Here is a 25,462-nt window from a genome sequence, read left to right on the forward strand (position 1 = left end):
TCCCCGTCACCTTCCGTGGACTGTGCCCTTGGCGACTTGCTCTGTTACGTGCAAGGACTGAGCGTTCGTTCCCGCTGCTTCCGAACAGAATTCCCAGTTTGGCACATGGCCCTTTCTGCGTGTCTGGGACTGGCCTCCTGGAGGGGTCAGGGGCAGGCAGGCAGGGTGCCTGGGTGGACGTGAGCACCTGAGTCTGTGTCTGCCTCCTTTACTGGAGCTCACGCATGTAAAAGAGGTGCAACTGGGAGGGCGAGGAGAGACGCATTCTGACACCAGCCACGTACCTGTGAAGGAGTGGGAGGGCCGTGGCCCCCGGCTGCATGAGCTTGTTCACGGTACCGTCAGGGGCCGGCGGGGCAAGCCTGGGGTGGGGGGCAGGGGCACTGGGGGTGGCCAGGGGAGGAAGGGTGGGAAGAAAGGGCACCATTGCCCGGCAGCTGTACTCGCAACTCACACGTGTGCTCATAAACACGCACATACACTCACAACACAGACTTACCCACATAGATGCACATACCTCACACACATGCTTGTAAGTACACACATCCACTCACAGCACACACAACACACGCTCGCATAGACACACACACAACTCACGCATTCATACCCATTCGCATGTACACACATGTATACATGACTCACACACATACAGATACACACACACACCACTTTATTTTGTTTTTAAAAACGCTAGTTTTTCCCCCAGTTTTTTTAAAATAAATTTATTTATTTATTCTATTTTTGGCTGCGTTGGGTCTTCGTTGCTGCGCGCGGGCTTCCTCTAGCTGCGGCGAGCATAGGCTACTCTTGGTTGCGGTGCACGGGCTTCTCATTGCGGTGGCTTCTCGTTGCGGAGCATGGGCTCTAGGTGCGTAGGCTTCAGCAGTTGTGGCACACAGGCTTAGCTGCTCCACGGCATGTGGGATTTCCTGGACCAGGGCTCGAACCCGTGTCCCCTGCGTTGGCAGGCAGATTCTTAACCACTGCGCCCCCAGGGACGTCCCCAGGGTACCTTTTGTCTCAGATATTTTAGTTTCCATATCTACAAGTTCAATTTAGATCTTCAAAAAAAAAAACCACGTTTTTTTTTTAAATCTCCTTATCACGTGTCCAGTGTTTCTCTTGTCTCTGGAACAGATGGGATACAGTCATGGTGACGTTTTAACACCACTGTCTTCTGACTGTGTCATTGAGCCATTTTGGGGTCCTTTTTGATCGACTGCTTTGATTCCTAGTAATGGATTGTTCTCCTCCTTTCCTGAGGTTGGATGCAAGGCCTTGGGGTCTTTGCCTTGTTCGGTGCTGGTTGTTTTTTGTGTGTCTGTGTTCCTTGGACTCAGTTGGAAACGATTGAGTCTTTTCAGTTCTTGTGTTTGTTCTGTGTTGGTGGGATTATGGCGATGTTTCATTTCAGGCTGGTTTTTCTCACCACTGACACAGGACCTCTGGAGGTCTCCACCTGGTGCCACTCTGGCTGGTGGGGAAGGAGCTCTTTTTGGGCCCATGCGAACCTTGAGGAGGGTCCTGCAGATCCTTCTGGGTGGCTTGTCCCTCCCGCAGCAGTTCCTTGTACATGTGCCCTGTCCCGAGCTCAGCCAGGGACCCCACGGGGCCCCTCAGCACGTCTGCCGAGTTCTCTCTGCAGCGCTTTCCGCTCAGTGTCCTGTCCCCCTGGGGCGCTGCCCCCTGACCTCTGGCTGTTTGGCCTCTCAGACTCCCCGCTGAGACGCCTCAGCTGGGATCCCTCGGGGCCCTCCTGGGTCCCCTTCCTACCATGCTGATCCATCCAGGCGGGAGCAGGCCACTGCAGCGTCCCCTCGCCAGTTCCCGTCTTGCAGGGATCACCGCGCTCTGTTGCCTGACGTCCAGTGTCTTGAAAACTGTCATACATTTGTCCAGTGTCCTGTTGTTTGAAGCAGGAGGTAAAAACCAGTCCTCATTACTCCCTCTCTACTGGGAGTAGACGTCCCAACTGGCAGTTTTAGGGCTTTCTGGTTTAAAAGGTGCACAGGCTACAACATGGATGAGCCTTGGGGACATTATGCTCAGTGAAATAAGCCAGAAACAGAAGGACAAATCCTGTCTGATTCCACTCACGTGAGGTCCCTAGAGGAGTCCCATCCATAGAGACAGGAAGTAGACGGTGGGTGCCCAGGGTTGGGGGAGGGGAGGGGAGTGAGTATTTAATGGGGACAGAGTGTCCATTTGGGAGGATGGAGAAGTTCTGGAGGCGGATGGGGGTGATGGTTGCACAGCAGTGAATAATATACTTTATGCCCCTGAGCCGTGCACCTAAAAATGGTTGTAATAGTAAATTTTATGTCGTGTATTTTGCTACAATAAAAAGAGTATTTAGAAATGTTTGTTTTTTCAAGCAGCTGCCTTTGTGAAGCCCTCAGTCCCGCCGTCTTTTGGCTGTTGTCTCTTGGTTCCCTCACAGGAGCAGTGTTGAAATTAGCTGGAAACCCCTGCCGCTCCCCTTCCTCTTGCATCTTCTGAGTTACGTCGTGTCTGGTGCTCCTGTCATGCAGGGTTGGCTCTCCAGGTGGGATGTGCTTGGTGCTCACACCGCCCTCAGCAGGTGTCCTTAGAGCGTCGCGCGTGTCAGGTTCGCCTGGAGAGCTTCTTCACCCACATCCCGGCTTTTCTGCAGAGTTTCCGGTCAACCGGGCTGGTGAGCCTGAGAACTGGCATTTCCGACAGGCTCCCAGGTGATGCTGGTGATGCTGGCCCAGGAGCAGGTGGAGAAGCAGCCGTGTAACTGTGTGGAGGCCTCGTGGGCGCGGGAGCACGTGAGCTGCACGCCCCTCGCGGAGTGTCTGCCGCCTGCACAGCACTGTCGATGCTGGGGCAGGACGGGTCTTTGTGTGGGGCCTCCACCCACAAGACACCAAGAGCACCCCTCACTGGGAAACTGCAGACATTCTTACACATGCCTTTTCAGAACATAGAGGAGGAAATACTACCTAACTAATTCAGTGAGGCTAAAATAAGACAAGAACCTAACAAGAAAAGGACAATTGCAGAGCACTGTCCTCCGTGAGCACAGGTGTAAAACTCCCTAAGAAAGCATTAGCAAAGCGAATCCGGCAAAAATACATAAAAAGAATAACAGGTCATAACCCAGAGAGGGTGTTTTCCCAGAAGTCTAAGCTTAGCTGACCTTTGAAAATCAGTCAGTATAATTCACCACATTAACAGAATAAAGGAAAAAAAAAATCTCAATTAGATGTAGAAACAGTGCATGACAAAATATTCACGTAAGCAATCAGCAAACCAGGAATAGAAGGGAATGTTCTCAAGTGGTAAAGGGCACCCGGAAAAAATCTAGAGCTCATATCAAATGTTCAATTGAAAGACTAGACTGAACATCTTGCCCTGCGATCAGGAACCAGGCAAGGATGCTGACTCTCACGACTTCTGTTCAGCACTGTGCTGATGGTCTTAGCTGTGCCATGAGGCAAAAAAGAGAGAGAGAGAGAGAGAGAGAAGAAGAAAAAGAAATAAAAGGTATAAATATTGGAAAGGAAGAGGTAGTTTGTTTGGGAAATAACAGGGTCATATATACTTATAAAATTATAGGAAACTGCAAAAAGTCTGCTAGAGCTAAAGAAAAAAGGTGAATTTAGCAACATCTCAGGATATGGGATACAAGCTGTTTGGGCTCACAGCTCCTGTAGCTGCTCTTCTCCATCCTGTGGCCCTCAGCTCAGTGGTTGGCCAAATCCCCTTCCATCTTCTGTTTCCCATGGCACTGCCTTGCTGTTTCTTCTAGTCTAGACTTCATTTCAGGAACTTTCATTTGTGGTTCTTACTTTGAGTTCTTTTGTCTCTCTTTTCAAATCTTCCTTTTTTTTTTTTTTGCGGTACGCAGGCCTCTCACCGTTGTGGCCTCTCCCGTTGCGGAGCACAGGCTCCGGACACGCAGGCTCAGCGGCCATGGCTCACGGGCCTAGCTGCTCTGCTGCATGTGGGATCTTCCCGGACCCGGGCACGAACCCGTGTCCCCTGCATCGGCAGGCGGACTCTCAACCACTGCGCCACCAGGGAAGCCCTCAAATCTTTCTTTAAATCACTTTATTTCTGAGGTTTTCCAATTCCAGTTTATCGAGGTACAGTTTTCATCTGTTTTGTGTGTGTCTTTTTGGAGTGTTTTAGTTATTACTCTTCCTTATTCTTTTCTATTTTCATTGGACTCAACCTTGTAGCTTTTCCCACTTGCTCTTAAGTGCACCACATTTTCCTGCACCTTCAACTAGGGTTCTGGGCCCGATGGCTTTGCTGCCTTCACAGCATGGGAGCCTCTTCTTCTGTGGTTTCACAAAGCCACTCAGAACCTCCAGGTTTATCACCATCAGTGGGGGAGGTCGGAATGATCCCCGGGGGTTGGATCAGAGATGGAGGCGTCAGGATGAACTCACGTCTAGCCTAATGTGGTTGCAGTGTACACGTGAGTGGGGATGTAAACATATAGGTTGGCATGCACACCCGTCTCCTTGCTCTGTCAGCTGAGAGGGTCTAGGAAAACGACATCCCAGCAGCAGTGGGATGACCAGGTCAGTTCTCGGTCTTTATTTTTATCTATTCATTTTTAAAAATTTATTTATTTTTGGCTGTGTTGGGTCTTCATTGCTGTGCATGGGCTTTCTGTAGTTGGGGTGAGTGGGGGCTACTCCTTGTTGCGGTGTACCGGCTTCTCGTTGCAGTGGCTTCTCTTTGTTGCAGAGCACGGGCTCTAGGTACGCAGGCTTCCATAGTTGTGGCACATGGGCTCAGTAGTTGTGGCTTGCGGGCTCTAGAGCGCAGGGTCAGTAGTTGTGGCGCACGGGCTTAGTTGCTCCGCGGCATGTGGAATCTTCCCAGACCAGGGCTCGAACCCGTGGTCCCCTGCATTGGCAGGTGGACTCTTAACCACTGCACCACCAGGGAAGTCCCAGGTCTCGGTCTTTAATTTTCTCCAATAGAGGGACCCAGGGCTTCTTGAAGAAGTGGCTGGTTGTGGGACCAGGGCAGGGAATATAACAAGATGAGCCTAGAGGCACCTTCTGCTCAGTTATTCCAACTGCCCGGAGGCTGTGTCCTCCCAACCCAGGGCCTCCAAGTCTCACTCGCTCACTGGGTGAGCGCGGTGCCTGGGTTCCTGCCCTGGTCCTCACGTGCAGCCGGGACTCTGTCAGCGTCCCCCGCTCTGCCCGGGCAGTCAGCCTGCCCCACTGCACGTCAGGTAGTCCTCTCGGTGGCTTTGGAGTTGCCGCCGCACAGAGCTGGCCTGAGCCTGGACGGATGGTTGGCCGGGCCCTCTGTGGGACACAGCGTCGGGGACAGAATCCTGTGCTGAGGCCGGGGTGCTGTGCTGCCACTGGACGGGGCTTCTGGACAAGCGTGGCCATGCTGCCCCCATTGGCAGCTGTCCCCATGGTCAGCCAGAGATGAGGGCTGTGGAGAGCGTCGTCCTCTTTCACACGTTTGCTTCTGCAGTCCCTGGTGGTCTCCTGTGTGTGGCCCAGCTGTAAAGGAGGCCTCGGCCACACAGCTTCTTGTGCCCCCTCGGGAGGCCTCTGGCCGTGTCCGTTGGGATCTCCACCGCCCACTGCCTACGGCAGCTCGGCTCCTGCTTGGGGCGCCCCGGCCTTGTCTTCCCAAGGCTGTGGATGCAGACACCACACGCCCGCGTCTGCACTCTGCAGGTGCATGGTCAGCCGTTCCCTGCAGCCCAGCTGGGGCGCCCGCCCAGCCCCGCCTGCTCAGAGAGCTTTCCCGGCCACATCGGAAGGGCCCTCGTGCCACGGCGGGGCCTCACTGACGGGTCCTCTCTGGGCTATGCCTGTCCCCTCGGCAGTGGCCTCGCCCCACGCTGCGCCCGCACGGCGCCACTTTGAAAAGGCGATTGAGACACTCCCTCGTGTAACCAGACTTGGCCGGCCTCCGCCTGTAAAAGGAGCAGCTGTTTGTCCCTGCCCGGCCAGAGCCCGTCTTCCTCCCCCGCTGTCCTCATTGGCTGGCGTGGCTGGCTCCGAGTCAGGGCGAGTCAGGGCTGCTCGGAGGGCAGGGCGGCGGGGAGCAGCGCCGGTGCCGGGGCTCCCACTTTCCCAGCCTGCTTCCGCGCTGCCCATCATGCTGGGAGACCACAGCAGTGTCCCCACAGACCGGGCTCTGCTCAGCCAGCCCCCGAAGACCGGGCTCAGCTGCAAGATGGTGCTTCAGGCAGTCGGCAAAGTGCTCAGGTGAACGTGGCAGGGACGGCAGGGCTGTGTGACTGTCCCTAGTCCCTGCCCCAGGGCTCAGTCTCGGGAGGAGTGGCCGTAGTTGTCCTCTGGGTCAAGTTGCCGTGGTGTGCAGACCCCTCCGGTGGGACTGGGGGGCTGGTGGGCCCCGGGCAGGCACGGCCCCACCTGTGGATGCCTGGGAACCAGCTGGACATGGTCAGAACTGTGTTTGGAGTGAGGTTCTCCCTAGAGTCCTGTGTTTCCTGCTGTTTGGTGGGGGGGGCCTGAAAGGGAAGTGTTTGGCCCAGAGGGTCTGGGTAAGAACAGGGGGCGCCCATGACCGGTGTCCGTCTTTCTGATGAACCACGTCTCAGACCGCAGCAGACCTGCCTCGTGCCCTCCCGAGCCTGCTGGACAGAGCCTTCGCTGCCCCCGGCGTCTGGCCTCTGGTCCCCGGGCAGGATGACCAGTCTGTCCACCAGCGGCCTTATCTAGAGAACTGCCCTGGGCCTTGTCTGCTGTAGGGGCGTTACCAGAAAAGCAGGTTCTGACCTCTTTTCTCACCTCTTTTTCTGACCTGCTGCAGCAGAGCCTCCGGTGTCCCACACGAGGGGTTTGGAGAAACTCCAGCGCCTCTTCTGTCTCAGGGTGGAAGCGTCTGTTTCAGGCATTCGGGAGAGCACTGGGGGGCCCTGCTCAGCCCAGCTGGGAGGGGAGGGGGCCCAGGGTAGGCTCCTGGCGGGGTCAGGAGCGCTGTCCCTCCTCACCCAGGATGTGTCACAGTTTAGACTGAAATCAGGTTTCCTTCAATGTAATAATCTTGTATTTGCCTGTAATTTGGGTGGGTCCTAACTTTGAAGTGAAAGTATCTTTTGCTTTTCTAATCCTGTCTTTAATTGCAACCAAGCTAAGCAGGCCTCTTGGTCAGGGTCTGGGGTGAGGGCCAAGTGTGGCTGGTGGTGGGACCAGCAGTGAGCTCTATGACCTGTGTGTCTCCGGCTTCCTATGGTTTGCACCCTCCTCTCCCACAGGGGCCGCCCTCTGCCACCCAGGGAGGACTCACGGGGAGTCTGCCCTGCGATGTAAAGGTGTGGGGCAAGCTGGCAGTGCCCCCTCCAGGTCGTTGGTTCAGATCAGGAACGGTGACGTCCCCACAGCGAGTGGGGGCCGGTGCGTGCCTGTGTGCACATGGCATGGTGGGAGGGGCCCGGATGCCGAAACAGGCTCCACGGAGGACAGGAAGGCAGGGCCAGCCCTCTGAGCTGTCTGCGTCCCCCTGGGGGATCCGTCCCCCTGGGGGATCCGAGAAGACTTCCCAGTGAAGGTGGCGGTCCAGCCAGGTGTTAGAAGAAGAGCAGCTTATTAGCTCATGGGTAGGGGAGGATGCGGGCTCTGAGCAGCGTGGCCGCCTCGTGGCTGCGGTTCTGGGCGGAGCAGTGCCCCGAGCACCTGGTGTGCATGGACGGTGGGTCTCGGGTGTCTGCAGCCCTCGCTCGTCTGCCCCGGTGGCTTCCCTCTCAACGGGCCTCTTATTTTGTAGGGGACGTGGCTTCCCTCTCAACTGGCCTCTTATTTTGTAGGGGACGCGCGACTGTGAAAGTGCGCTTTGTTTGGGTGCTGACTGCCAGGCTGTTAAAGGAGAGGTGACCTGCGTGTCTCTCTCCACAGCGTCTGCCTCGTGCAGCCCGTGGGGATTTGACAGGGGTTCTGTGGGGGTCTTCCCAGCCCTCAGCCTCTGAGTTTCTGCTCTGGGAAGGGGCTGGTCACCAGGGCCAGTTAGGACCGGTGAGAACATGGTCCAGGCGGCGGGGTGGGGTGGGGGGGTGTCTCTAAGTGTCAGAGTGCGGTTTTCCCAGTCCCACTGCATAGAACTTGGGGGCTTGGGAGGGTGGGCATCCCTGTTTGTGGGCTCCTCCTTTCTAAGACCACCTGTGGCACCGCCCAGTGTTCCATGGGGCCTTCCTGTGGGACCTTCCCGGCATCTGTGTTTTACTCTGAGTCCACATTCACACATCTGCAGGAGCCTCATAACCCCACTCCCCACCCCAGACCTTCGACCCCCTCTGTCCCACAAGGCTGACTCCAGGCCGCCCCACCTCCAGACTTGCCCACCCTCCTTCAGGCCTCCAGGCTCCCTTGACTTCCTGCAGGTGCCCCCTGCTGAATCTGCCCTGCATCCCCCTCCTGGTGAGAACCTTGGCCGCTCTGGCATCTGTGCCAGCATCTGGGGAGCACTGCGAGCCAGGCACTGGCTGGGGGGGCTGGGGGGGAGGACAGCAGTGTGGGCGGGGCCCTGAGGAGAGAGGGGAGCCTCCCCCACCTGCCCGTCTCGTCCCCTGATCCAGCGCCACCTCACTGGCTGCAGCCAAGCCGGCTCTGCCTGGAGACCACCGGCCCCTTGCCCAGCACTAACGATGCCTGGAGGATTCATTTGTTTGTAAAACCCGGAAGCTGCTTGCTACCCCCTGGAGGGCAGGACCGTGCCGACCAAGGCGTCCTTGTGGTGGCCCCCAGGGGTGGCCGTGCCTGGGGTCTGGAGTCTGGGCCAGCCGAGTTGCCTTTGGATGGAGACAGTGAACTGAGCTCGAGGCGTGGGCCTTCGGCGTTCGGTGGGTTCCCTCGGCCGCCGCCCACCCCAGCACTCGGGGCTGTGTGCAGGCGGGGCCCGCGGTGCATCCACGTTCCTTGGGCTGGACCCCTCCCACACGCTCCAGCCATCTCACCCGGTGGGCTGGGCTGCATGGCCATCTGTGTCTGGCCCAAGCCACACTGAGCCGAGGGGCCATCCCAGGGGACTGGGCAGAGTGACCTTGGGCGGGGTCGTGTAGACAGGAATGTGCCAGGCCAGGCACACTGGCGGAGGGACCCAGCTGAGTCCACGCCTCGGGTGTGGGGACCCTGCCTCCCCGCCGCAGTAAAGGCCTCAGGAGCAGGGGAGGCTGAGGGGTGAGGCTGTGTGGGCGTCCACTGGGGAGACCGTCAGAAGGTGTTTCCTGCGGAGCCGCGCCCCCTCCCAGGTGTTTGGCGTCGGCCGGGTGGGACTCGGCCTCGGAGCCCACAGTAAGACGGGGGTGGGGGGTTCTCCGCGTGTGCCCACAGCCGTATTCTTTCTCCCAGGAGGGCGCGGTGGACCCTGGGTGGGCTGAGGCCTGGCATCCACCCTCCTGCCCGCGGCCCAGGGGTTCCACAGTTGTCCCTCCACACCGGGGCCATGCCCAGCCTTCCCTTTTGTGGATTTGTGGGAGCCCCAGCTGGTAAGAGGGTGCCTGGCCCTAGGCTGGGCAGGGCCCGTTTAGGAGCCTGGTGCCTCTGGGCGGAGAGTCCCGTCCTCTCTGCTGACACGGCCTCAGGGACCGAGGATGGGTGCCGTGCCGCCGCTATGTCACACAGCAGCCTGTCCCACTTCCAAGGTCACCATGTGTCGTCTGAAACTCTGTGCTCTAAGGGGCCGAGCTTCTTGGCCAGGAGCCTTCACCTCTCTAGAAAGGACAGAACTTGGGGTGGTGGCACTCAGGTGTGGCAGGCCCTTCCACGTCCCCAGACTCGCCCCAGGCCGGCTTGTCACTCAGTCCTGCCACCACCTGGTCAATGGCCGTCGTCTCCTGGGGGAGGGTGTGAAGGAAGACTCGAGGACAGGGCAGAGAGGTCCGGGCTGGCCGACCTGGCAGGAGAGCCGTTCCCAGCCGTGCTGGGTCTGGGGGCCCTAGGCCAGCGCTGGGTGATGAGGCGGGGCCTGGGGACCCCGGGGCGCTCCTGCCTGTTGGTTGTAGGAGGGCAGGTGCAGACGGAGGAGTGAGGCGGGGCGAGGAGGTGGAGGCCTCTGACCACACAGATCATGGCCCAGAGCCCCCTACGCCTGTCGCACGGAGCAGAAACCCAGGTCCTCCTGGGGCTGCCCCCCCCCGCCCCTCTGAGAACCAAACACGGAGGGTGCCCTCAGCCGGAGGGGCTCTCGGTCTCCCTGGAAGGGACGTGTGGGCACGAGGACACCACACCCTCAGCACAATGGCACCCTGGAGCAGGCCTGTGCCCGAGGCCCCGTGACGCCCCTCCGTGACGGCCGCTTCCTGCTGCCGCTCTGCCCGTGGTCGCTCATGTAAAGGCCACCCGGCCGCTGTTGCTGCCGTGTGTTCCCTGAGCGCGGGGCGAGGAGGTGGGTCTGGCAGTGGCGTCACAGCCCAGGCCCCCGCTCATCCCACCCTCACGTGTGGTGGCGGCAGCCTCTACACCCAGACACTGAGGCTCCGAGTGGGTGGCTGGCCCAGGCCAGGTGTGCACTGTGGCGGGGGACGGGCAGGTACACGCTTGGAGCACAGGCGAGGGGGTCGGTTAAGCCTGGCCGGACTTGTAGCTGGGAATCTGCCCAGTGGATGGACACTCAGGGGTGACCAGAGCAGAAGTTGGCTTGAGGTTGGAGGTGCATCCTGTGTGCTTGGGGCTGTGGACATGGGGGCCTTCCAAGCGAGTGCAGGCTTTCTGACGGGTGGCACGTGGCTCAGCACAGACCCAGGGTCAGGAAAGCACCCCACCCACCCATCTCCGGGGAGCCCAGGGCGCCCTCAGCCCTTCTGGGGCCCTGTCCCCCTCTGTGTACACTGGGAGCGGCTGCAGGGCCCCCACAGCCCGTGCCCACACTTGTCCCCAGTGAACAGCCCCAGCTGCCCGCCGTGGGGACCCCCAGAGTGCCCCCTGCTTGTGGTTGTGTTTGTGCGGTGTTCACACCCGCGCTCCAGCTCCAGCCCCCCCGGGCCCGTCCCCAGGACACTGTGGCCCCTGCCCAGCACTGGCCACTGCCGGCGCTGCACCCAGAGGCCAGGCACACATTGCCTTTTAAGGCAAAGATCTGCTGTGAGAAGCTGAAGGGAAAACATTTCCCTGGCATTCAGGGAGCATTTTTCCTTCCTGTTTCTCTTAAATAAACCACTAGCAACTTTTCAAAACAGAAGGGAAAAAACGGCAAGGTCAGGAGCTGCAGACCTTTCATCCCGTGTGACACCCCCCGTGCCGCCAAATGTGGGCCTCAGCGGGGCTGGCGGGGGTGGGAGGGACACAGAGCCCTTGGGACAGAGGACGGCAGTGTCTAGTTTGCGCCCTGTGCGGGGCCGCAGTGTTTTCACCCAGGCGCCGGAGGCAGCGACGGGAGCGCCTCTCCTTCTGCGGGCACTGGAGACCACGGGGGTATGAGCTGGTAGGACTCAGCCGCGAGCCCCAGCCCCCGGGCCCAGGTCCTCGGCCCGCCCACCCTCCCCTGCAAGGCAGCGTCCCTCCGGCCTGTGGCTGCCCCTTGGGGTGGGAGGCCGCACTGGGCTTTGTGCCGGCCCTCAGTCTCCCTCGATCATCCTCTGTCCCAGGTGGTCCCTCCTTGAGAGTCTACGGCCGGAAGTGGCCTCTTCTGGTCAGTGAGACTCAGGACGGTTTGACTGATTTGCAGTTTGTTTTCTGGAAATTGTGATGTCTGCCACTAAAGGTTTCATCATTCAAGTAAAAGAAGCAAGAGACTAATCCGCGCTCTTAGGGGTTTTTTCCTTCGGTTTTTCAACCCACGCCGGCCCAAGAACCCAGTCTTAACCTTGAAACGTCGTGGGCCTACAGGTGCGGGAGAGAGCAGCCTTGCTCCACCCTGGCTGACGTGGGGCGGCGGCGCCTGGAAGGCAGCCCCTCGGCACACCACTCACTTCGCCCAGCTCGGGCTCCAGCCTGTGGCAGACACGGTGACTTGGGTTGGCGTCGCGGCCGCAGGCTCTGGGCCACTCTGTTGGGCAGTTTTCCTCCTTAGGGGATGCGCCATCTCCTTGGCCTGCCTGGGCCGCACACACCGTGGCCCCGGCTCCAGCCTTGGGGGCAGCTGGCGGGAGGCTGGTTCTGGGGCCGCCGCCTTCTCCGCCGAGGTGGGGCTGAGGCTCCCTCAGCCCCAAAGAGCTTTGCTTCACGGGTTAGGTACTGACACTCGCTGTAGGAGAACAAAGATGTTGCAAAAATACGTATTCGTGCATGTAAAAATAGCCGTAACAGGCCCATCCTGTGCTCTATGACAGCATGTTTTTAATGGAAAAGAACTGTTTTCCTGACCAAGAAAGATTTAGTGAAAAGTGGCCATTTCATCAAATCTCTGTAACATCTGCTCACGCCTACTTCTGTCTCTGCCTGGAACCTGCACCGTGCACTACTTGGGAGAGAGCACAGGCCAGCGGGCAGGTGTCAGGCGGGTGAGCCATGAGCTCGTGATGACAGGAGGCCTCAGTGGGGTGGCCTGGGGCGTCGGCATACAGTGGGTGCTCAGTAAGGGCGGGCTGCTGGATCATCTGCGCAGCAGGACGCATGGTGGGACTGCACAGAGGCTCACGGCCTGGCCGAGTGGTGCGCATCCCTGTGTCCCTGCAGCGGGACCCCAGGCCCAGGTGGGGGCCAAGAGGGGCTGCAGGGCCGCGGTGTCACGTGTGGCAGGTGAGCCGGCTGGTGTGGCCACCACCCCACACCCTTCGATGGTCCCGGAGCTCCCTGCCCGCCCTGGGTTCCAGGTTTGGGCCCTGGGCCCCTGACAGTGGCAAGGGAGGGCACGGGCGCAGGGCAGCTTCCTCCCACGCCTGGGCCCACAGGAGCAGAAGCACCCGAGGCGTCCTCCGGCATTGCTCGTCTCCCGGGCCGGCCCGCAGCCTCCACGCCTGCATCTGCCGTGACCCCGCGCTCCCTTGTCTCTGCAGGAAGTCCAAAGCCAAGCCCAACGGGAAGAAGCCCGTCGCCGAGGAGAAGAAGGTGTACCTGGAGCCGGAGTACACCAAGTCCAGGATCACCGACTTCGGGTTCAAGGAGCTGGTGGTGCTGCCCCGGGAGATCGACCTCAATGAGTGGCTGGCCAGCAACAGTGCGTGGGGGCGGGCTGGCAGGGCCAGGAGGGCAGCCCCCCGTTTCCCGCAGGACCCCCCGGAGCTGGTGCTCAGCACCGCCCCCCCAACCACCCGCGTCAGCTGGAAGCCGAGGCCTGGGGTGACCAGCCCTGCCAGGCACTCAGGGTCCCCTCAGATGCGGGGACTCAGTGCAGGTCCTGGTCGCACCGGGGGACAGGACACCAGGGCCAGGGGGGCACCGTGGGACAGGAGCATGGCTGCAAGGCCGGCAGTGCTGTGGTAGCAGGAAGGCCATGGCCTATGGGAAGGGTGGCGGACTCACCCCCGCCTGCCGGACAGGCTCAGGGTTTGTGGGATGCCCCATGCAGGGCAAGGCGCCAGCTCTCCTCCTGAGAGCGGTAGGCTTTGTGGCCGTGAGCTGGTGCTGCCGCCTGCCTTAGCGGTGCCCCCGATCAGCTGGTGACCATAGAGCAGGGTGTGGTCAAGGGGCTGGGGTGGGAGGTTTGCTGCCCCACCCCTCGTGGAGGGGACTCTGTCTCAGTCCTCGGGCACCCTGCCCCGCTCAGCACCGTCTGGTCCGTGCCGCCCGCTCCCGAGGATGATGCTGCGCTGGGGCCTCGGTCTCTGGTCTGAGATAAGCACAGCCCCCACAGCAGGGGCCCGAGGAGAGGGGCTCTGGTCCCCCCGGGCCTGCAGGACGCTGCAGACGCAGAGTGGCGCCCCGGTGTCGTTTTCACGCCTGGCCTTTCTCTTCCCTTCCAGCCACGACGTTCTTCCACCACGTCAACCTCCAGTACAGCACCATCTCAGAGTTCTGCACGGGGGAGGCGTGCCAGACGATGGCCGTGTGCAACACGTGAGTCACTGCCTGGTGCGGCCCTGTCCTGGGGGCTCGGGCAGGCTGTGGCCGTGCCCCCGGCCGCTGCACTCCATCTTCTCAGACCCCACGCTCGCGGCCTCCGCTCGAGGTCTCCCAGTGGCTCAGTGCCTTCCTCAGCAGGGTCCTCGCCAGGCTGCACCTCCTGTCCTCACGGGCCCGGGGCCTGGCAGGGCGACGGGAAGCAGAGCCCTGCAGAGGTTGGGACCCCAGTGGTGTGGGTCCCTCGGGGGCACGGGTGCTGGGAGCCAGCCAGGGGCTGACAGGACGCGTTCCTGGGGGCAAGGACATTTCCCCAGGACGTGCCCGCTGGGCTTCCTGAGACAGCAGGGCGTGTTTCTCTGCTGTGGCTCCTGGCCCTACCGGCTGATGGCTCTAACCCAGAGCTCCTGCTCTGTGTGGAGGCGGCCCTACCACACCCCACCCGCTGCTGGTCCGTGGAGCTGGTCCGTGGGGCTGGGCCGCCTTGGCACCTTCCCGTGAGGTGACGTCCTGCAGGCCTGGTGCAAGCTGTTCTCTTCTGGAAGCACGTGCCATTCGTTTCCTCAGTAAGCAGGCATCCCTGAGGGGCTCCAGGGTACCCCACTGCCTCTGTGGCAGCTCTTGGAGGCCACATGGATAGGAGAGCCACCACATGGCCCTGAGCTTGCCACCGGCCCAAGTAGCAGAAGCCACAGAAGAGGCCACAGGCAAGAGGCCAGGTCTGCAGGGGCTCATCCCGGGCGGGGTGTGGCTCGGGGGCACAGAAGCTCCTTTCTGACATCTCCTCTGCAGGCCAGGGGCTGATAGGAGCACATGTGAGCAGCGGGCCTCCACTAGTGGACACGTCAGTGCTGCCGTCCTGAGTTCGCCCTGCCTGTAGGCTGCGGGCAGACCCAGCTCAGGCCCAGACATGTGGGCCCTCCTCTTGCTGAGAGCCCACCCAAAGCCTCAGCACAGGCAGAGGGTAGAGTTCCCCCGCCCTTCAGAGGGCACAAGTGCAGAAGACAGCTGCTCTTCACTCCTTACTCAGCCAGCGAGACCCATTGATGGTATGCTCACGTGTCACGTGTGTCCCCAGATAGCCACAGCCAGGCATGGCCCAGGGAGGATGGGGCAGTGTTGGGTGGGCAGTGCTGGAAGCAGGCTTGAGGTGAGCTTGGGCAGGAGAAGAGCATGGGACAGAGTGGACTCTGTAGAGCAGACATGGCCACAGCAGCTGGAAGTGGGCAGGGGCAGTGCTGCAGAGCCATGTGTGTGGCGTCCTGGGAGGACGTTTGCCAGCTGTGTGCCTGACCAGGCGGCATCACAGCTGGCCTGTGGGCTGGCGAGTGGGGAAGCCGGGGCCCCTCCGTGGCACCACTGCCCTTCCAGTATTGATGTGTTTGAGAAGAGGCTCCTTGAAAGAGCATAGGATTTGGTGGCAGGCAGATGTGTGTCTAGATGCTGGCTCTGCCGTGTAAAACTTGGAAGCCTGGGGATTTGGAGAATTCTACTGTTCATTCTTCTCATCTGTAACCTACTTTGTAGGGTTTTTGTAGATTTATATGAATTGATATGCATATAAATGCTTTCCTAGGAATCATTTGAGATCAAGGAATGGAAACACATGAATTAGTTTAATAGGAAAAGGGAGGCCCGTCAGGGTCCACAGAGCCACTTGCTCTCCCGGGACCATCCGGTCCACCCGGCGCCTGGCGTGGGGCTGAGCCCAGGCCAGAGGCCCTTCTCCACCCTGCTGGTGCCTGAAGGACAGAAACCAAAGGCTAATGTTGGAGTCCCAAAAGAAGAGGAGAAAGGGCCATGCCCAAAACATATTTGAAGAAATATGGCTGAAAACTTACCAAGGTTGGTCAAGACACAAAGGAAGCTTAGTGAACTCCAAGCAGCATAAACCCAGTGAATCCACCGCAAGCACATAATCAGACTGCTGAAGAGGTTCTACACCTTCAGAGCATCAGAGCCAGCAGCGCTGCCCCTGTGCGGATGTGGTGCCGGCGGCTGCGGCTCTCCTTCCCCCGCTGGGGCCAGGAGGAGGCTCCAGAACACCGTTCAGGTGCGGAAAGGAAAGAGCGGCCCCCCCGGGGGTCCACGTAATGCTCCTCAAGAATGAAGGTAAAATAGAGACGCTTCTCAGAGGAAGGGGGACCAAGAGGGTTAACTCGCAGCAGCAGAGCTGCGCAGGGAGCTCTTCACACAGCAAGGAAGTGGCGCTAGAAGGGAAGGCGGGACAGCAGGCTTCGGGGAGAGCAAGGGACGGGAGATGTGATGGGCCGCTCCACTCTCCTTCAGCTCTTTAAAGCGTGTCTGGTGGGTGAGCAAAACCCATCACCCTGTCTGATGGGTCTTCAGCATGTGTGGACCGAACACTGAGACAGTAGTAGTGTCCTGGGGCAGCAGAGAGCCCTGTGTGCTGGTCGGCTCTGTGATTCCACTTGTGGAGGTGATTCTTGGCTCCAGGTACAGCATGGAAAGGTCATATGCATTTTATAATCCTTTGAGCAATCTCTTAAAAAAGTTACATAAGTGACATAGTCAAAATCATAATAGATAAATTGAAAGGAAATACTAAAAATAACGCAAAAGAAAGCAGGAAATATAAGGAGTGAAAACAAAGGGAACAAATAGTAAATGATGGTAAACTTAAATTCAGACAGTTCAGTAATTACAGTGAATGTCAATGGTGTGAACGTGCCAGTGACAAGACAGATCATAAGAATGGATTTCAGTGTACACAAGAAATTCACTTTTTTTTTTTTTTTTTGCCGTGCCACGTGGCATGTGGGATCTTAGTTCCCCGACCAGGGGTTCGAACCTGCGCCCTCTACAGTGGAAGCGTGGAGTCTTAACCACTGGACCGCCAGGGAAGTCCCAAGAAATTCACTAACCTACATTGGTAGGTTAAAAGTGAAAGAATGCGAAAATATATACCAACAAAGATATACCAAATCAGAAGAAAACTAAAGTGGCTATGTTAATACCAAAGTAAACTTCAGAGCAAAAAATAACTAGGGATAAAGAAGAAGATTGCGTTATTTACAAAAGAGTCAATTCATCAAGAAGTACTGCCCTTGAATGTGTATGTACCAAACAACAGGGCTTCTACACAAAGCAGATGGACAGAACCAAAGGGAGAAACACACAAAATCACATTATGGTTGGAGATTTCAACATTCCTCTCTTGGTAGTAGACGGAACTAGTAGGCAGAAAGTCAGCAAGAATCTGGAACTAAATAACACCATCAGCCAACTGGACTGAATTGACATTTACACAACACTCCCCCCTCGGCAGTAAAATGCACATCCCTTTCAAGTGCACTGGGATTATTCATCAAAATAGTGTAGATCATATCCTGGCTCACAAAACAGACCTTAGCAAACTTTAAAGGATCGGAGTGACACAGAGCACGTTTTCTGACCATAATTACATGAGAAATCAATAAGAGGACAAGTCTCCAAACGTTTAGAAATAAACATACTTTTCAGTAGTCCATGGGCCAGAGGGGAGTCTCAAGGGAAGTTAGGAAATGTTTTAAACTGACCGCAAATGAGAATGCAACACATCTGAACTTGCGGGGCGCAGCTAAAGGAAGGGTTAGAGGAAAGTTTATAGGATTAAACCCTTGTTTTAGAAGAAGATCTCAATTCAATCTAAGCTTCCATATTAAGAACCTAGAAAAAAGAAGAGCAAAAAAAAAAAAAAAAACAAAAACCCTAAATTGAGCAGAAGGAAAGAAATGGTAAAATAAGAACAGAAATCACTGACGTTGATTTCTGCAAACAGTGGGAAAAGTTCATGAGACCGTAAGCTGACGCCTGAAAGGATTGGTGAGGTTGAGAACCTTTAGTAAAGCTAACAAAGGTAAAGAGAGAAAAGGTTCAGATGATCCGTATAAGGAATGGAAAGGGGACATGATGATAAACCCAGGAGATAATGGAGAAACATCACCAAAATCTCCGCGTACATTAAATTTGACAGTTTAGACTAAATGGACCAATTCCTTGGAAAGCACAAAATACCGCAATTTACCCAAGATGGGTCATGCAGTGAGGCAAGAAAAGAAATAGCAGTCCTTCAAATTGGAGAAGAAGAAAATAAAACTGTATTCGCATACAACATGATTGTCTATGTAGGAAAAAAAAAACCCCCAAGGATTCTAGCAAAAAGTCTAATGAATACATTAGCAAGGTCAGCACACAAAAATCAATCATCGTTTGTATACTGGCAGTGTACAATTGGAACACGAAATTGATAAGATTATATCATTTACAGTAGCTCCAAGCACAATGAAATACTTAGGTACAGACTTAAGGAAACATGCACAGGACCTTTATGCTGGAAACTACAAAATGCTGATGAGTGGAATCAAAGACTGGCGTGAATGAGAGGCACACTGTGTTCATGGATGGGAAGACTCAACACACCAGAAGTGTAAATTCATTTATTGCAATCTCAGTTAAGATCCTAGCAGAGTTTTTATTGATAGAAACAAGCTGATTCTAAAATTTATATGGAATAGCAAAGTCACTGGAATAGCTACAGTGATTTTGAAAAAAGAACAGTCAAGTTGGAAGAGTCCCACAGCCTATTTTGAAGATTTACTATAAAACTGTGGTAATCAGGACAGCATGGTGGTGGTGAAGGAAGAGACACAGAGATCAGTGCAACAGAATAGAGTCCAGAAATGGACCCCCACAAACATGGCCCCTTTGATGTTTGACAGATACAAAAGGAATTCAATGGAGAAAGGACAGACTTTTCAACCAGAGCTGTTGGAAAACCCAGTCAGCTGCATGTCCTCTTCTGCCAGAATTAACTTGAAGTGAATTCTAGACATAAAACATGAAACTTCTAGAAGAAAACACAGGAGGAAACCTTCGTGATAGCGTTAGGCGAAGCGTTCTGGGTCGTTGACACGAGCCGCAGTCCATAGGCGAGAAAGAATCCGTAAACTGGGCTTCATCAAAATTTAGAACTTTTGCTCTGAGAAAGACACTGTTAGGAGAAAGGGAAGACAGACTGCAGAATAATCCCATATCCGAGAAAGGACTAGTGCACGGAATGGATAAAGAGCCCTCACAGCCCATCAGTAAGAAAATCTGGTCACAAGTGGACAAAGGACTTGGACAGATCATGGAAGAGGACCCAAGCAGGGCAGATGAGCACCTGCGAGGCTCTGCCTCATGAGCAGGTGGAGAAATATGAATTCAGACCACGCTGCAGGAGCGCCTGATAAAACGCGCCGGGTGCCGGTGAGGATGGAGGGGGTCCTGGCAGGATAGCCGCTCCGAGAACGTGTTGATGGTTTCTCAGGAAACAAGGCGTTCACCTACCGTGGGCCCAGCTGTCCCACTCCTGGGCGTCCACCCTGGAGAAACGAGAACTAGTGCTCATACAAACACCTGCCCGGGAGGGTTTTAACAGCCTGACCCGTAATTGCCCCAAACAGGAGGCCACACACATGTCCTTCGGCAGGTGAATGTCTGGACAGACTGGCGCGTCCACAAGGTGTCCATCTCAGTGGCATGGATCGCAGAGCCCGGCCCAGGACATCGCGTGGCGTTCCTGAGGACACGTCACTAGTGTGCTGGGGACTGACCAGCAGGCCGGGGGCCAGGGTGGGAGCTGTGCCCCGTTGTGGGTCCTCTATTTGGGTTAAAATGCATAAGACTGCATGCCCAAACCAGTCAGCTTTACTGTGTGACAGTTCAAAAATAAAATGAAAACGAAGAAGAGGAACGTTGAAAGCAGAGTGTTCCAGCTGTCACGCAGGCGGGGCGACCACAGTGCCCCGAAGGGGCTGGTCTCTCTGGGCCTGACATCATGAAAATGTTTCCCATTTTCTAGCTCCGGTGGTTTTTTCTGAGTGTGGCACCCGGGGCCAGTCGCATCCAGCACCAAGCAGGGTGGGGAATCGCTGGGGCCGGTGTCTGACCTCTGGCTGGGGCCCCTCCCGAGCTGGTCCGGGGACCCCAGGGGCTGTTGTGAGGAGAGGGACGATTCATTTGTCCTTTCACTGAGCATGTCCTCAGATGGTGCCGATGTCCGGGCCGGGGAAGGACGGGCAGCAGGGCCACCCTGTGGTGGGGAGGGCTCTGGATCCCTGCTGGGGACCGGCAGGGAGCTTGGCAAGCTTCTTGGGGCTTTGTCTGACCAACTCGGGGGCTTGGTGGGGCAGCCTGGTCTCCCTGCGGGGCCAGCAGTGCCTAGGGGCAGCCTGGGAGCAGGCGTGGCAGGGAGGGCTCTGCTGAGGTGGCACTGAAGTGTAGTCTGCCTGCTAGTGGGTGGGAGGAGCAGGGGTGGCAGTGGGCGGGGTCTGATACCCAGTGGCAGTCAGGGCTGTGTCCCCTTGTCCACTGAAGGTTGGCCTTTTTCCTGGTGGCCTGTCCATTTGTGTGTGGGCTGTTTTCCCTGTCTTGCAGCCTGACCCCCACCCAGCCCTGCCAGGGGCACAAATAAGCTAACCGGTCCTGGGGGCGGGGAAGAGCCTTGGTTCCTGCTAGAGGCAGTGGGGGGCAGGGGCGCGGCGGGCAGCAGGGCTGCCTTGAGGTCACGTGGGCAGGCTGTGCCTTTTTATTTTGGCTGGAGTCAGGCTGGCCACGAGAGATGGGGACCTGCTGTCCTGACGACAGGCCTGGCAAGGTGGTGGAGGTGGGTGAGCCCACGTGGCTGTCACCCAGGGGTGCTTAGTGAGCTCAGGAAATCAGGGCAGGGTGCTCAGAGCCAGCCTGGGGTGCTGGCCTGGGATAAGGTGGGATGGTGAGGTGTTGGGGGAACCTGGTCTAAGCCAGTTCTGAAGCCAAGTAACGTCATCTAAATGGGGGCGGGGATGCTGGGCGGAGGTCTCCATGAAGACCTGCTGGCTGGGGCAGGGTTGTGGCAGGGTTGGCGGCTAGGCCACGGAAGGGGGTGCTCTGGTCACTCGCTCGCTCACTGACAGATGCAGCCTGTGTCCCCCCAGCCCCCGCTGTGGGCTCTGGTGCAGCTCTTGGCGAGCCAGCCTTAAGGTACAGGGCCTGCCGTTGGGAAGACTGGAGCCCTTGGTGGGAGGGATGCTGGTGGCTGCAGGGGGAGCCCACCAGGGGTTTGTGTTTGTTCTGCTGGAGGATAGGTCATGTTTACATGAGCTAGGAGACGCGCTTGGTTTCACGGCTGGGCTTACGCAGTAAGAAGAACACCCAGGTGTCCACACCCCGAACACCCTGGCCCAGGGCAGCCTGAGGACTGTCTGCCCGACACCCACCCCCGTGTACGGGGCAGGCTGAGGTCTTTGGGGGGCGTCCAGGGGCCAGATTCCCATGTACAGAGGCCTCCTCAGCACCCGGCCCAGGGCAAAGGTTTGACCTCTATTGGTGGCAGCCGGGATGCTACTGAGGCTCGAGGCCCAGCTGACAAGTCACAGCAGGGCCTCCGGGAAGGGGTAGGCACAGAGCGTGGACACATCTAACATAATGCGTAAAACAACACGCGTTCCTTTGAGAGAACGAAGCCTGAGGCCACGTGTAGAGCAGAAGGTGCGCGTTGGTTTCCTGATGCTGTGCACAGCCAGCTCTCCTGGCCGCGGGCGTCACCGCCCCCCTCTGTCCCCACAGACAGTACTACTGGTATGATGAGCGGGGCAAGAAGGTGAAGTGCACGGCCCCCCAGTACGTCGACTTTGTCATGAGCTCCGTGCAGAAGCTGGTGACCGACGAGGACGTGTTCCCCACAAAATACGGTGCGTGGCCCCTCCCACCCCAGGCTCTGGGACCTGCGGCCTCCACTACCCCGCCTCCCCCCATGGCCAGGCCCTCGAGGTCCCCTTGCCGGGGAGGGGGGGCTTGCGGCTGTCGAGCAGCACCCCCAGCTGTGTACAGCCCTGAGCAGGCCCGGCGGGGTCCCAGACCCATCCTGAGCTGCCCAGGGCAGCACCTGGCCGACAGGAGGTGCCCGTCTCCCAGGTCCCCCCTCCTCTGCGGCCCAGGCCACAGAGAGCGCCCCGGGCGCCTGTCCCGGCTTCAGGCCATGCGCGGCCGGGTCGCGGGCCCCTCGTCACAGAGGCACCCAGTACAGCTCGGCGAGCAGCCACCCTCGCGGCCCCGCCCCGGGTGCTGGGTCACTCAGGTGTTGCGGTGGGCGGCTCCGTGAGGGCTGCGGGGTCGGGGGGCGGCGCCGTGGGGCCAGGGCGGGCTGACAGCCCCCTCCCCGCAGGCCGCGAGTTCCCCAGCTCCTTCGAGTCCCTGGTGAAGAAGATCTGCAAGTACCTGTTCCACGTGCTGGCGCACATCTACTCGTCGCACTTCAAGGAGACCCTGGCGCTCGAGCTGCACGGACACTTGAACACGCTCTACGTGCATTTCATCCTCTTTGCCCGCGAGTTCAACCTGCTCGACCCCAAAGAGACGGCGGTCATGGACGACCTGACGGAGGTGCTGTGCGGCGGCGGCGGCGGCGGGGGCCGCGGGGGCGGGGACGGGGCGGGCGGGGCGGCGGGCGCACAGAACCACGTGAAGGAGAGGTGAGCCCGGCCGCCCGAGTGCGGAGAGGCGGCGCGCGGAGTGTGGGCGCGGGCGCTCTGTGCCGCCGGCACCGAGAACTTTGGGACTCCGCTCATCTGCTCAGCAGACACTTAGGGACCGCCCCCGTCCAAGTCCCCTTCTGTGGGTCCGTCTCTCCCGGTCTTCTGCGCCTGCCCCGCCACCTGGCTCGGCCTCCGGGGAGACACGCGACAGGCGGGGCTCCTTCCCCCGAGGTGGGGACCGCAGACTTCGCTTCCACCGTGTTTCGTCTTGGTTAGGGCTGGGGGTGGCCTTCTCCTCCTCTCTCCCGCTTGGTCTGGACCTCGGCTGTTGGTGGCTCAGGGCGGGTGGGGAGGGGGAGGCCGCAGAGCACCGAACTGCGGCCCTGTCTCCCTGCGCTGCCCCCGCTGCCCAGGAGGGGCCCCCTGGGCTGCCCAGCTCGGATCCCGGTGCCCTGGCGGGCGGCTTGTGCGGAGACGCGGTCGGGGGCAGGGGGAGAGCCTGGCTTCCCTGTGCGGGTGTAATAAAAAGACTTCTCTCAGGTCAGCGCCTGCGTGTGTCCTCAGCGTCTCGGTGCCCTCTGGTCTGGCCACACACCCCTCTCCTCTGCCCTCCCCCGCCCCTCTGCGCCCCTGGGGCAGCGCCCTCCCCTGCAGCCCGGGCGGTGGAGCCCTCTCGCTGACCAAGGCTGTGCTGGCCAGGGGCAGGTGCCACCCTTCTTGCAGGGGCCGACCACAGGCCCCCCTGCTGAACGTGTCTGCGGGGGACGGGGGCTGTGCTTTGTGTCTCGAGTCTCCAGGGGCCCTTGACCACTCACTCCCTGTGCTGTGCCCTCTCCACGCAGGCGGCAGGGACCTTAGAGGGTGGGCTGGAGTCGGCTGGGGGTGCTTCCCAGGCAGCCCGCCCGTCCCAGGGGCTCTGCTGCAGGGACCACCTCTGGACAGGGCAGCACTGCCTGAGGGGTGGGCATAGGGAGAGCTCGAGAGAGGGGTGTGTGCTGCAGCGCAGGCTGGGCAGGGTGGCCGTGGCACGAACAACCCTGGAGCTTGTCCAGCCCCCTGTGGGCAGAGGTGAGGGGCTTCTGTGGGGCCCTGTCCCCCGACCCTGCACCTGGCATCTTCTGCCTGTTCTACCATCGTAGTTTTGAAGTAGATAACTTTCCTAGGTCCACAGGCTCAACATGGAAAGGAATTTTGTGCTAGGGTGGATCATACTCGAAGTTTCACTTTTACCTGATTCAGATGATTTAGATGAGATTTGGGGTTTGACTTGAAACCATAATGGGTTGAGACTTCCGGAGACCTCAGGAACGGGGGGTGTTTTACACGTGAGGTAGATGTGGGACTTGCTAGAGGGCAGTCTGCGGTAAGCAGAATAATGCGCACCTCCCCCCGCCAAAAGAAAGAGAGTCCACAGCCTAATGCCTGGAAACTCAACATGTTACCTTCCATAGCGAAGGGGGAGTAAAGCTGCAGGTGGAAGTAAGGTTGCTAATGAGCTGAACTTGAGATGGAGAGATTATCTGGGCCCAGTGTAATCACAAGATTCCTCAAAACTGGGAGGGGGCAGAAGAGGGAGAAGCAGAGAGATGGCAGGGTGAGAAGGGCTCATCTGATGTTGCTGGCTTTGAAGACCGAGGAAGGGGCTGCGAGCCAGGGGTGCAGGCGGCCTCAAGAAGCTGGAAAAGACAAGGAAATGGATTTCCCCAGGGCCTCCAGAAGGAACGCAGCCCTGCCAGCACCTTGATTGTAGCCAGTGAGACCCAGTTCTCGGCGTCCAGATCTTAAGATGGCACATTTGTGTGGTTTTAAGCCACTTGGTTTTTGGTAACTTGTTACAGCAGCAGTAGGAGACTCATACATCTGTGAGCCGGGCCATGGAACTCTCACAGGGTCATTCTGAGGGCCCACAGAGATGATCCACTTCACCCAGGGCCTGACTCCAAGGATGAGTGTGACAGACGGCAGTGCTTGGGCTTGTGACTAACAGCATAGACCCCGCAATCCCACCTGAGGCCCCGAGGCCGGCACTTGGCTCCCCTCCCTCGTGTGTGTCCGTCTCTGCTGCCCTCCTCCTCCGCAGACGTCCGTCCCTGCCTGGAGCTCACACAGGTTTTCTCTCCTCCTGGTCGCAGCCACTGTCTGCTCCGTGCCAGAAGCCCCACCCCTCTCTGAGTCACACCGAGGACCTGGGCTGGTGGTGGGGAGCGGCGGGGGCCCAGGAAAGGCGAAGTGTGACGGGGGAGTGGAGTGGACTTGGTGGCCGGGGGTGAGGGCAGGAGGAGTGGGCACTGAAGCCCGGGGAGAGGGGAGGGCAGGATGAGGCCAGCCCACCTCCAGCAGCGCGCTCCCTGGAGCAGCCTCGTGACGCCAGGAATCGCTCCATCTCACGGCCGAGGAGCCTGGGGCCCCTGCCCCACCTGTCCACTGAGAGCATGGACAGAGTCTAGGGCGGGCTCCTGGCAGAGCAGAATGAGGCTGGGCCGCTGCTCACACATCCCCTCCCTCGTGTGTGCCCCCGCCCACTCTGCCTCTGCTGCCCGGGAGCACTCAGAGCCCCTGTGGGGACACGGGTCAGACTGTCTCCCCCACCCCCATCCGTGATTGCTTTGGCGAGCACACCACGTTGTTTGTTCACCAGGAGCCCAGCTCCCAGGCCAGTCGGGCTGGCTACCTGAGAGTGGGGCCTGAGAAGTCATCCTCTCACCAGCTGCTGGACCCACCACATACCCTTTTTGTTTTTCACAAGGACCCATTTACGTTTCTACTTCATAGAAAATGGCGTGAGGACCATTCGGCTTAATGCTCAGCGTGAAGTGCTCAGAGGTATCTGGCACGTAGTGAGTCCTCGTGTGTTGGGTTTTATTTTCTATTTTAGTAAATATGTGACACTAACAGTTTTTGAGCCTGCTTTGGTTCAGAAGTGGGATCGCAGGGAAGCGGCCCCTTCCCGCTAAAGGAGTGCGGTGGTGGGCATACGGAAAGCTGGCCGTCTGCTGGGTGTTCTGTGGTATTTCCTTCTGGGGACTCCATCGTGTGCCCGCTAAGGCTGACACA

The 25,462-nt window shown here is 58.5% G+C and overlaps 1 protein-coding gene across 5 annotated transcripts in view; it reads left to right on the top strand.

Moving 5' to 3' along the window:
• Positions 1-22,950, top strand: part of MOB2 (MOB kinase activator 2) — a 50,231-nt gene extending 27,281 nt beyond the window's left edge. For 3 of the 5 annotated variants that reach the window (XM_027090422.1, XM_027090426.1, XM_027090425.1), the window contains exons 2-5: positions 12,908-13,068; positions 13,814-13,907; positions 21,501-21,625; positions 22,099-22,950. In XM_027090422.1, coding sequence (XP_026946223.1) covers positions 12,908-13,068; positions 13,814-13,907; positions 21,501-21,625; positions 22,099-22,409 — 691 coding nt within the window. In that variant the 3' untranslated portion in view covers positions 22,410-22,950. Of the gene's footprint in view, positions 1-4,533; positions 4,557-6,030; positions 6,225-12,907; positions 13,069-13,813; positions 13,908-21,500; positions 21,626-22,098 lie in introns of those variants that run through there. The other 2 variants (XM_027090423.1, XM_027090421.1) reach the window with 2 other exon arrangements.
• The last annotated feature ends 2,512 nt before the right edge of the window (positions 22,951-25,462 follow it).

The sequence above is a fragment of the Aethalodelphis obliquidens genome, unplaced genomic scaffold (genome assembly GCF_003676395.1).
Source record: "Aethalodelphis obliquidens isolate GAN/ISIS:26980383/991018 unplaced genomic scaffold, ASM367639v1 scaffold69, whole genome shotgun sequence".
Classification (NCBI taxonomy): Eukaryota; Metazoa; Chordata; class Mammalia; order Artiodactyla; family Delphinidae; genus Aethalodelphis; species Aethalodelphis obliquidens.